The 12820-nt window shown below is 39.3% G+C and overlaps 1 protein-coding gene across 3 annotated transcripts in view; it reads left to right on the top strand.

Annotated features, from left to right (window-relative positions):
* THSD7B (thrombospondin type 1 domain containing 7B) overlaps positions 1–12820 on the top strand; it is a 1246259-nt gene that overhangs the window by 1103402 nt on the left and 130037 nt on the right. For all 3 annotated transcript variants that reach the window (XM_044935904.2, XM_025276961.3, XM_045164228.1), the window contains exons 16-17: positions 4854–4987; positions 11327–11477. In XM_044935904.2, the coding sequence (XP_044791839.2) occupies positions 4854–4987; positions 11327–11477 (285 nt within the window). The remainder of the gene's footprint in view (positions 1–4853; positions 4988–11326; positions 11478–12820) is intronic.

Below are 12820 nucleotides of genomic sequence, written 5' to 3'. Positions count from 1 at the left end.
TTCTACTAAGTAGCCACCGTCCCAGCATGGAGTCTCAAGCATGAAGATCTCTACTGCGGTCTTGACTGGCAGCTTTACTGGAGCAAAACATTATTGCTACGGAAAACTGGAGGCTGTGAATTTTCCTTTCTTTATTGTGTTCATGTGTGTGTGGTTGTTGTTGGATTATTTGCTTTGTTTGAGCCCTTGAACCCTATGACTCTGATATATAATAATGATACATGCTGAACCCCAATGAGACGCTGCCTCCAAGTTTTTACCAGTCAGTCTATAGTTGGAGAGTTGTATCAGAAAATAGTACTAATGAAATTGATCAGTTACAGTAAGCAGAGGTTTACTTAATAAATATTTAAATGACTGACTCAATGAATGAGTTTAAGATGTGATTCTGGAAATGTGAAATTATAAAAACAGCATTCCCCAATAAAGAAATAACACATAGGACTCATTAGCAGGAGAATGAAATGCTACTTCTCTTAGAGGTTTTAGATTTTTCAGTGGCATTTCTTAGCACTGGTGGCCCTATTAAGCCCTGTTATTTTCTTCCTAATTTGCACCATTTAGAAATGATTTTCATTTAACTTTCCCATGGCTCATTTTTCCTTTGGAACATTTCCATATGATTCTCTGATAAAGTCCAGGCTTTAACACATTTCCATTATAAAACTATAATAAGGACCAACTAAATAGCAATATGAAATAACCAGAACATAAAGGACTGACATGAGAAGAAATTGGGCATCTGGGTAGTACATTTTTATTCTTGAATGCCTGCTGCCTTTTTGCCTCTTGTGGGTGTTGATCCTTTAGGTAAGAATCCATGCCTGATGAGCAAGGTCTCTAAAGAAACAACTCTCACAGTTCTTTAAAGACAGCCTTTCAAAAAATAAATAAATAAATAAATAAATAAATAAATAAATAAATAAATAAAGACAGCCTTTCTTTCCTGTAACTAAATCATCAGGCAGCACCTTTTGATAACCGTGATGGATATTCTTCACTAAAGCCCTATAATGGAAAGAAAAGGATTTCATTTTTGTTTCCTGTTAATATCCTTTAAGCTTTGTAAAATACTTATGTGTTCCATTCATGAACTTGTTTTCTCTAGAAAATTAGGTGAGGGTTGTTTAGCAATCAGTGCCCCTTCAAAAATTAGTTTCAATTCAACAAATACTGATTGGACATCACCCCCTCCTCTACAATATAGACATCATAGAAACACAGTTTCTGCCTTCCTAAGATTTATAGGTTTTGTTCAGGTACTTATGTTAACACACACTGATAGTCCAGGTCTGACTGGTTAAAGCCAGAAGCATATTTATGAGTGGAGTTTCAAATTGTGTTTCTCTTGGCATGATCTTTCAGTATGATTTACGGTACAAAGTAGACATTAAGACTAGTGAGAAAAAAGAGCTCCAATAAGTGAGAAAATAGGAAAAACAGAGAGGAGTCAGTATTTTGGTCATCTGATGTGAACAGCTGACTCATTGGAAAAGTCCCTGATGCTGGGAAAGATTGAAGGCAGGAGAAGAGGCATCAGAGGATGAGATGGTTGGATGGCATCACTGATGTAATGGGCATGAACTTGGGCAAACTTCAGGAGATGGGTTAGGAACAGGGAGGCCTGGCGTGCCGCAATCCATGGGGTTGCAGAGTCATACACAACTGTGTGACTGAACAACAACAGAGGTGCCATGGGTCTCAAAGAGTCTGACGTGACTGAACAAACAACTGAGTACCAAAGACATGTAAGGTGGAGTCATGGGAAACGCCCTGTGGAAGTGGTGGGATTTACTTGAACTTTGAAGGAAGGAAGAGGTGTATCAGCCAGAAATGACTGTAAAAGAAATATTAAAATGGCAGATGCATACAGGGGAAAAATAGGCAAATCCATATGATGGAGAATCTTCTTCAAGAAGTCCTATTTTTCACAGCATTATTTAAGAAGGTGGGTCACCATCTCCCTGCACAGACCTGCTCCCTCTTTTCTCATAGCTTGTCAGCAAAGTTAGTGACTTCACTACACTGTGGTGTTGGAGAAGACTCTTGAGAGTCCCTTGGACTGCACGGAGATCCAACCAGTCCATTCTGAAGGAGATCAGCCCTGGGATTTCTTTGGAAGGAATGATGCTAAAGCTGAAACTCCAGTACTTTGGCCACATCATGCGAAGAGTTGACTCATTGGAAAAGACTCTGATGCTGGGAGGGATTTGGGGGCAGGAGGAGAAGGGGACTGCAGAGGTTGAGATGGCTGGATGGCATCACCGACTCAACGGACGTGAGTTTGAGTGAACTCCGGGAGTTGGTGATGGACAGGGAGGCCTGGTGTGCTGCAATTCATGGGGTTGCAAAGAGTCAGACACGACTGAGCGAGTGAACTGAACTGAACATGTCGATTACTGGAGCATAAAGAATAAAACCAGTAAACTAGTACAAGACCAGGAGTTCAAATGTGTATATCAAAGATACATGCAACTAAACAGTTTTTCATTTCCCATCTGACCCTGGGGCTTTATATGGGAGGGAGGGTGAAAGTGTAATCTGCACTTGCTACTGAGAGCTTTAGAAAAATAGGTCCCTCTCACCGAGAATATCCCATCCATTTGCTCTCAGATCCATGCATGAGCTGTGGGAAAATTACTTTTTTAATCAAGTTCTTCACCTCCCCCATTTGTGCAAGTGTTTTAGCAGGCTTTCTTCTATCTCACGCATGTGTACTCAGTTGCTCTGTTGTGTCTGACTCTTTGTGACCCCATGCACTGTAGTCTGCCAAGCTCCTCCATTCTTGGGACTATCCCAGCAAGAATATTGGAGTAGGTTGCCATTTCCTACTCCAAGAGATCCTCCCAACCCGGGGATCGAACTTGCATCTCCTGTGGCTCCTGCATTGGCAGGCAGACTCTTTACTGCTGCGCGTACCTGGGAAACCCCTTTCTATCTCATAGGAAAGCCAAAAAGCTTTCTTTAAATTATCTGATACATATTGAAGAGTTTATAGAACAAACTTGTAAATTTAGTGAAAGCTTAATTTCCATGGTGAAGTTGGGTCTGCTAAACCCTCAGCCATCATCAGCTTAGTTTCCTAGTGTCTCTTGGATTTGGGTCATGTCTTTTCATTTTTATAGATTTTTCTCTTATCTCTACTACCCTATGAGTTTGGGGGGAGGCAGACTTTTCTCCCTTACAAGTTGTCACTTCCTTATTCTAATGCAGGCACTGCTTCTAACCCTTTCATTCTGTTCTTATCAGCATTCACAGCATGAAATGTGATTCTTCTATTACTTAATTCCTTCCTTTCCTCTCACTCATTTCCACTCCTATTTTCCCATCTCCTTTCATTTCGCCCTCACATATTTTTCACTTTGCAGTTTTCCTTATCATCTTATGCTCGACATGAGAGAGCCAAATCGAACCCCACAGTTAAAAATAGTTTCTGACATTATTTGCGATTCCTAAGATGTAGCCTCACAAATTACCTTTTCTCATCTGATTTCCATCTCACACACTGACAGTGCTCCCATCTTGGTTTCTGATTATCTCATTACATCGCGCTTTCCCTTACATTTAGAGGAAACTTGCAAGTAATGGTTCTGTTTGAATAGCACTGCCTAGTCATCATTTACAATTTTATGGAACTGGAAAGGCCAGGAGAGGAAAGACATGGGGCTCAAGTTCTTATTTAAAAGGGAAAACAGTAAATAACTATTTTGGTAATAGTTAGAATTACTACTCATGATCGTGCTACACTGGAGCCACTTTGTGATTAAGAGTAACATGCCACATTGCTAAGTCGTGTCTGACTCTTTTGCTGTAGCCCACCAGGCCCCTCTGTCTATGGGATTTCCCAGGCAAGAATTCTGGAGTGAGTTTTTATTCCCTCCTCAAGGGGATCTTCCTGACCCAGGGATTGAACCTGCATCCCCTACATTGCAGGTAGATTCTTTACTGCTGAGCACTGGGAAATCCCCAACATATTAGTATCATAGGACAGGATAACTGTTTTCCTTACCAAGCGGGAATGCTGTGTTCTCTGTTGAGGAGTAATGCATTTAAAATTCATTCTTAAAAAGGCAAATGCAATTGCCTACACAATGTTATAATATTTCAGGAAAAACTCGTCACAAATAAATGCATAGGAATTAACCTAACAATGCATTTACTGCATTCATTGTTTTTACTATATAATCTGCAGGTATTCAGTCTGTCATCATGCACAGCATTTATCATGTGCGTGTGTTTGTCTTGTGTATGTGTGTGTCTGTGTTTTAGCTATGTTCTGAAAACATCCTATAAATAGCTAAATTCATGTAAAGCCACAATGCCCAGAAGGCTGGATAATTGCCTGTTAGCATTGATCATTTGGGTATAGAAAAAGAAATGTCTAATACAAATAATACCATTTTTCTTATGCATTCTAAGAACCTTTTATATTCAAGAGTAAATTTTCCTTACGTATATTTATTTCAATTGACCTCGTAAAGTACATTGGAGAGTATAGTATACCATGTAATTGAGAGCTGGACCTTTAATAGATGCTATGTGAGATCTTTGGTGGAATGAAAAGATAATGAAATTCCTATTCTTGGTGGGAGATAATAGTCATTATTATCCTTTTTTCTCTTCTGCAAAGGCACACTATCATATTCTAGTTGATGGTCCCCTTATGTTTTTTTAGGTACATTAGTAATTTCAGAGAAGCCAAATATATCTTGCTTTGGGGGAATGCAGTTTAGCTCTTGGGGCCAGACTATAGCTCCTGGATTATGTTCAGCAGACTTTACTAAGAGATAGGCTGTTTTTCCATGACTTGGATAGTTCCACATAATTTTCTTCTCCTTTCCTGTTCTTGACAGGTGCATGAGGCAGTCCCATGTTACAGTGAGTGCAATCAGTATTCCTGGGTTGTAGAGCACTGGTCTCCATGCAAAATCCACAATGAACTGAGGTCCCTGCGCTGTGGAGGAGGAACGCAATCTAGGAAAATCAGGTGTGTGGCCATGGAGACATTTGGGAAATGTGACAGTGGAACTTACATATTTTTATGAAAACAACAGTGTTGCTGATCCAAGTACACTCTGATTCTCAAACCGTATCTTCTGGCTTTTGTCCATCTTAAAAAAAATTATGTATTTATTTAGCTGCACCAAGTCTTTGCTGTAGCATGAGGGATCTATTTCCCTAACCAAGGACGGAATCCAGGCCCCCTGCATTGGGAGCATGGAGTCCTAGCCACTGGACCATCAGGGAAGTCCCAGCTCATCTTTAAGTATTCCTGAATACATAGGACCCTTGAGTTGCCATGTATATTGTGGGATTCTATCTGCATGGCAGCCACAATCCTGAACATTTCCTGCAAATGACTTCAGTGCAAAAACCAACTGCATGGAAAACCATCACATCCCTCCAATGATGTATGGCCATCACTGCTGACAAATTAGATGATTTAGACTATGATGCCAGATCACTCTTTTGCTCTATGGTTAGTATAACTGATGGACATTATCTTAATTTTGGATGTCAATACCTTGAAAAAGTCAATGTAAACCCCCCAAATTAGACTTCAGAATGCAATATGAGAATAACCTGTGACCAACCTAGATAGCATATTAAAAAGCAGAGACATTACCTTTCCAACAAAGGTCCATCTATCTAGTCAAAGCTATGGTTTTTCCAGTAGTCATGTATGGATGTGAGAGCTGGACTATAAAGAAAGCTGACCACAGAAGAATTGATGCTTTTGAACTGTGGGTTGGAGAAGACTCTTGAGAATCCCTTGGACAGCAAGGAGATCAAATCAGTCAATCCTAAAGGAAATCGGTCCTGAATATTCATTGGAAGGACTGATGCTGAAGCTGAAACTCCATATCTTGACCTGCTGTGAAGTGCCAACTCATTGGAAAAGTCCCTGATGCTGGGAAAGACTGAAGGCAGGAAGAGAAGGGGTAGACAGAGGATGAGATGGTTGGATGGCATCAGCGACTCGATGGACGTGAGTTTCAGCAAGCTCCAGGAGTTGGTGATGAACCGGGAAACCTGGCATGCTGCACTACATGGGGTCGCAAAGAGTCAGACATGACTGAGTGACTGAACGCACTGAACCAGTGGTGCAGTGGTTAGGATTCAGCACTTTCACTGCCAAGGGCACAGTCTTAATCCTTGATCAGGGGACTAAGACCCCACAAGCTGGTTTGTGCAGCCAAAGAAGAAAAAAAAAAAAGGTCTATTTAGAAATGATTTGGGAAGAAAGAGGATAATTTTATTATCAACTGAGGAAAATAGCAATGAATGTTGAAGAAGAATCATAAGCCAAAGTATTAATCGTAAGCAATGATTTAGTATGTAAGCTCAAGAAGAAATCAACAATAGCGTAGTCATCTTTTCCGTTGCATGAGCGTAGTATGTCATTCTGCTATATTTAGGAAGCTTCATTTCAAACTGACACACTATGGCCGAATCGGGTATCTCCCTAATGAGTTATCTTTGAGATTGAAGTCAGTTGCCAGGGCACATCCAACTTCTATGCGTTGGTGTAATTCAACACCAGTGAACTTCGTTTATTCAGTGATTCAGGATATATCCACCATTTCTGAGACCTGGCCCCATTGTCACAAAGTCACTGGTAGACACATTGAAAGAAACAGCCCCTGGCAAAATTGCAGAGGTGCTCCTCATCACCAGCCCGGGCAAACGGCTTGTAAACATATTGTCTTTCTTTCCCATTTTCACTGCCTTTTCCCCTGGGGAAAGCTCAGGCTGTCACAGACTTGGGCTTCTACCTCTTTTTCTTCAAAGTCTGTCTCCTGTGTCCTATTTTCTCATGGCTTTGAGAAATGACTGACTAGCCTAGCTTATCAGGTAATACGTGTAAATGAGCTGTGGCATCACTCACTCTCATCCCAGCCTGGCCTCTTAGCAGTATTAAAGCAAAGTCCCACGAGAGAGAGGAAAGCTTTAAGAGAATAAATTGCTACCGGCAGAATTGTGGCAGGTTGATTGAGGAAAAACACACTTGAACAAGAGGGCCTTTAAGCCATACCTCTCAACTCAAATGGATGAAGCCTGGTATAATAAAAACAGGACAGCTACCAAATATCATGTGTTGTGGGTTGAACTGTGTCCCCTCCCCCCCAAAAAAAATCTATGTATTGAAGTACTAACCTGCAATACCTGAGAATGTGGCTGTATTTGGAATCCTAACCTTCAACCCAAAAATGGCAAAAGGAGGGATTTTCAAAAAAGAAAATGTAATCAGTGGTTTTAATGATTCTGAGAAGTTTACTAAAACAATAATTGACTCTTGAGTTTGGGGCTTCCCTGGTGGCTTCGACGGTAAAGTGTCTGCCCGCAATGTGGGAGACCTGGGTTCAGTCCCAGGGTTGGAAAGATCCCCTGGAGAAGGAAATGGCAATCTACTCCAGTACTCTTGCCTGCAAAATCCCAAGGACGGAGGAGCCTGGTAGGTTCATGGGGTCGCAGAGAGTCGGACAGTACTGAGCGACTTAACTTTCACTTTCATTTTCATTGAGTTTGGCAAAGGGGAATCTATTGATGATATCAGTTTTGTCTGGAATGATGATAAAAGTGTGATTAAAGTAAGTCCAAGAGGTAATAAGGGAGGAGGAGGATGTGGGGATAGTGGATATAGCCATGCTTTAAAGCAGTTTTGTAATGACTTTGAGTAGAAATGAAAATGATGACCAAAGGGAGAGATATGGCAAGGACATTGATGCAGGATATGTAATTGCAACAGCATTTTCATTTGAGAACAACTTCAGTTTCAGTCTATGTAAGTCTTTAGTTTTGTGCTTGTCAGAATCACTGGAAGACTCTCTTCTTAAACCACATGTTAAATAGATAATCCTAGAAACCTATATTTTGGAAACAAAATGAAAGAAGGCTAATGTGGTAAACAGAATGATAGCTCCCCAAAATATTCACATTCTAACCCTTGAAATTTGTGAATATGTTACATTAAATAGGAAAAGGGTCTTTGCAGATGTGATTAGGGAAGATTGTCCTGGATCCTCTGGATGGGAACAATTTATTCACAAGTATCCTTAAAAATGGATGAGGGGATGGGAAAGGAAAAAAGTAAGACACAGAGAGGTACAAGGCTTTGAGGAGAGAGAAAGGGGCCATGGCCCCAAGGAACGTGAGTGGCTTCTAGACTATGAAAGAGGTTAGGAGACGATTCTGCCCTAGAGCCTCCAGGAAGGAATGTAGCTTTGCCAGACTGCTGATGTTAGTCTAGTGAGTTCCATGTTGGATTTCTATACTACAAAATTGTAAAATAATAAATGTGCAGTTTAAGTCATGAAGGTAGTGATCATTTTGTTCACTATGTTAACTTTCCTTAAACCTTGTTATCAGTATGATGTTCCCATCCTTAGTTGGGCCATGTGTTCTCCAACTCAAAGACCTGTTTTGTGACCCTATACAGATACTAAACCTTTAGTTACCAGCAGGGGCAGGGTTGGGGTCATCACCTAGCTCTGTGTATTGGGAAAGGGCATCTCAGAACTTAGGTACTTCTTAGACATAAACACAATAAATCCTCCAGTTTTTCTGCCTCACCTTCTTTCACATTTCCAAAGGTACTTGGTGCCACAGATTCCTGAATTTTTCAAGTATTCTGATGTGTAAATGGAAATACTTTCTTTGTTTTCTTTTGAAGGCTTAGTGATCAGTTTTCTTTGTGTGCCAAGACACCACTAGCCCATCTATTTCCCTTCGTTGCCTTTGTCCTTTCCCGTGTTTTTTGTCCTTGCAAGATAATGCCTTTCCTTCTCCCCTGTTTGTTTTTTTTTTTTTTTTTTTATTAAATTCCTTTGCTATTGTTTTTGTGGCATATTGGGAGCAGACAAAGACTAATGTATATGTCCAACTGGACACCATTGACCAGAAGTATTACCTCTTCTTTTTTAAGTGAAATCATAAAGGAATATCAGCTAAATAGTGTACAGGCAAGAAGGAAAGCAATTTTCAGCTTTTAAGTTTGCCCAGGGAAAGGCATTAAAGCCATTTAGTGGTTCCTCCTTCCAGTATTGACTATTACCACAGGAGAAATTAAAGTCTATAGATGACTCTGTACCTTGCCTCCCTACATTAGAAGACATGACTTACATCTCCTCTCTGTTTACCATTTTCTGTTAACCTGCTTTATACAGTATCTTTTTTTTTTTTTTTTTTTATTACTTAGCACCTCATAAAGTTTATTTTGTGCCAGGTCATAGACTTTGGTGCAGTTTTCCTTAATAAAAAAAAATTATATAAAAGAAACTCCTAATGCATAGGATAATTCATTCCAGTATAGCATGATTTGTAAAAGCTAAAAGCTTTTCCAGCTAAAGCTCTCCAGCACAGCCCTCTTAAGTTGCTTATTCCTTGGCTGTGGCTTTGTATCTGAAAGTAGCAGATCAGCAAATGGCACCATTTATCTTATCATCATTGTCATTTTCACCTTTACTTTGATCATTGTCATTGGAAGAAGGAATCTTGTCCTTTTTTTTTTTTTTTCTTTCAGTTCTGTACCTTAGCACCCAAGTAAAGGCATGGTACAAAGTAAGCCCCTCAAAATATTTAATAAATAAAGCATTATTAACAAATCACTTTGTATTCCAACACCAAACAAAAGAGGCTTATATACAGCAAGTCTTTATCAAATATTTTTGAGAAAATAATTTAAATATTAACTTTGAGTTGGGATATAATATAAATGGAGAGAAATGGCCACAGCATAGGGTACAGCTCCATGAATTTACACATTATGAACTCATCTGTGTAACCAACCCAGAGGCCAAGACACAGAGTTTTACCAGGACTACGTAAGCCCCTATCGGTCAATAACCATTCCCACAGGGGTAACTGCTATTCTGTCTTCTGACACCATAGATGAGTATTGCCTATTAAGTGTCTGTGAAGGGAACTGTACAGTCTGCACTCTTTTCTGTACTCTTTTTGTGTCCAGCTTCTTTTGTTCAACATTGAGGTTGTGAGCTCCGTTCATGCTTTTTTGTGCAACAATAGTAATGAATTCTTATTACTTAATAGCATTTCATTCAATGAGTTTATCACAATATATTTGTCCATTTTACTGTGGCTGAATAGCTATTGTAGATATACTACTATTAATTCTACTTTGGCTAATTACAAATAGTGGTGCCATAAACATTTCCAGGCAGTTTTTTTTTTTTTTTTTTTTTTTTGCGGGGGGGATCCACATTTTTCTTCTGTATATAGATAGAAGTGGATGGGTTACATTGTGTTTATATGTTTAGTGTTAATAGACATACCACCAATTAGTTTGCCAAAGAGTTTATGCTCCAACCAGCAGAGTGAGAAGAGTTACAGTTGCTCCATATTCTTGCCAACCCTCACTATTTTCCATGTTTTTGATATAAGCCATTCTGGCAGGTATATAGCAGTATAACTCTTTGGTTTTAATTTGATTAAATCAGCAGCATGATTATTTATCCCATCCTCATCAGCATTTATCTCAGAGCAACAATAATACGTGCATCAGTAGCACATGCTCAACTGCTGCAGGAAATGCTCGCGTGTTGCCCTTTGATTTATAATGAAAACTCCTTACTGAAATGCAGAAAATACCTAAAAGACAAATATGTTCAAATGTTTTTTCAGTACTTTGCCATGACCTTAAATATATTGAACAAAAACTAGGAAACTTTAGATGCTCTGAGCTAGAAGTCCAGGAAAAGTCTGAGAGAGTCATAGGAACAATGCAAGGTCTAGTTATTACAAAGTGATGGATTTATTCAGAGGAGAACGTTCAAGATTTGTTACAATGAAAAGACCTAAGTAAATATATTGTAGATAGTTCTCTTTAGATTGAGAGTTCTTCAAAGATGAGTATTGTCTCTAGTCTTTTCCGGCTCTGCTGAATAAATTGCTCTGCCCTGAGTTACCACTCAATAAAGCCTGGTTGGGCTTCCCTTGTGGCTCAGCTGGTAAAGAATCCACCTGCAATGCGGGAGACCTGGGTTCTATCCTTGGGTTGGGAAGATCCCCTGGAGAAGGGAAAAGCTACCCACTCCAGTATTCTGGCCTGGAGAATTCCATGGACTGTGTAGTCCACGGGATCACAAAGAGTTGGACACGACTGAGCAACTTTCACTCACTTACTCAAAGCCTGACTGACTGAAAGGTTTTTTGTTTGTTTGTTTGTTTTTTGCTCTGGTTTCTCTATCAGTCTTATTTTATGTTTAATTATCTTTGAGGGGTAACTAATTAGGATATATCATAACTATTTTAAATTTACTTCTCACTGTTTTAAGTGTTCAAGCTATCTTATGATCTTGCATTATAGATGCATGAATGCTGCTGATGGTGAAGGGGGAGTTGTGGATAACAGCCTGTGCAACCAGGATGAGATTCCCCCAGAAACCCAGTCCTGCTCTCTTCTGTGTCCCAACGAATGTGTCATGTCTGAGTGGGGACATTGGAGCAAATGCCCACAGGTAATCTCTCTCCCCTTGTCACTGTTCTAATCCTCCAGGACTGCCATCACTTTTGTTCTCTGTGTTTTCACAGTGCAGCTCTCCAAAGTATCCTTCTTGTAACGTGGGAAAATAATTTTGCCTAAGAAAGAAAAAAAAAAAGAATTCAGCAAGTAAGACAGAACAATTTAAAATGCCAGTGCTTCTTTAAGGCCTTTATCCTGGGAGTACGAACAAGGAAAAGGAACCTAAAACAGTCACACTAGGATTCAAATGTATGCCCACTGCTAAAGGGGCTTCTTTGGTACCAAAATCATCCTCATTATAATCTGTTGGTTCTGCTCCATTTTTCCCTGGCAGAATCAGTATGTCTTAGTACCTCATTGTGTTATTTAGATTCTGTTAGTGATGAGTGATGATCTGTTTTGCCTCGTGCTGTTTTCCCAAAGATAATGTGTTCTTTCTCCATGTTCTTCTTCTTCCAAACCTGACAGAAAGTCCTTTTTTGAAAGTCTAAAGCATTTGCCTTTTCCCTCTTTTTTTTTCCAAAAAAAAAAAAAATTGGAAGTGTAACAGGAGTATGGCAAAATAAATATTCTTTAAGTAGCACAGTTCAATTTAATATTCTCAGAAGATAAAGTTGGATATTTTAGACTTACGTTTCTACTTAAAAAGCTAAAAGAGAAAATGAGGATAAGGAGCATATTATATAACTCCAAATATTGGGAAGGAAATAATTAGGACATTTTGATTTCAGTGGTGATACTGATTTGTGAAAAGATTGTAGAAAATCTTTGTATGAAAATGGAAAATACGTTTTTAATTTTATTGAAGTATAGTTGATTTAGAATGCTGCATTGATTTCTTCTGTACAGCGGAGTGACTCAGTTATGCATGCATGTATCTTTTCTATATTCTTTTCCATTATGGCTTACCACAGGGTATTGAATATAGCTTCCTGTGCTATGCAGTAGGACCTTGTTGCTTATGCATCCTATATTTAACAGTTTGCCTTTCCTAATCGCAAACTCGCATTCTTTCCCTCCCCTCCCCGCCGTGACAACCACAGGTCTCTTCTCTATATCTGAGTCTGTTTATCTTTCATAGATATGTTGATTAGTATTGTATTTTAGATCCCACATATAAGGAATATCATATGGTATTTGTCTTTCTAACTTACTTCATTTGGTATGATAATCTCTAGGTCCATCTGTGTTGAGGCAAGTGGCATTCTTTCACTCTTTTTGATGGCTGAGTAATATTCCATTGTATATATGTACCACATTTTCTTTGTCCATTCATCTGTCTATGTACATTTATGTTGTTTCCATGCCTTGGCTACTGTAAATAGTGCTGCTGTGAAC

Source organism: Bubalus bubalis, chromosome 2 (assembly GCF_019923935.1).
Source record: "Bubalus bubalis isolate 160015118507 breed Murrah chromosome 2, NDDB_SH_1, whole genome shotgun sequence".
Taxonomy (NCBI): Eukaryota; Metazoa; Chordata; class Mammalia; order Artiodactyla; family Bovidae; genus Bubalus; species Bubalus bubalis.
The sequence above is the reverse complement of the archived record's forward strand: the minus strand, read 5'-3'. Positions and strand labels throughout refer to the sequence as shown.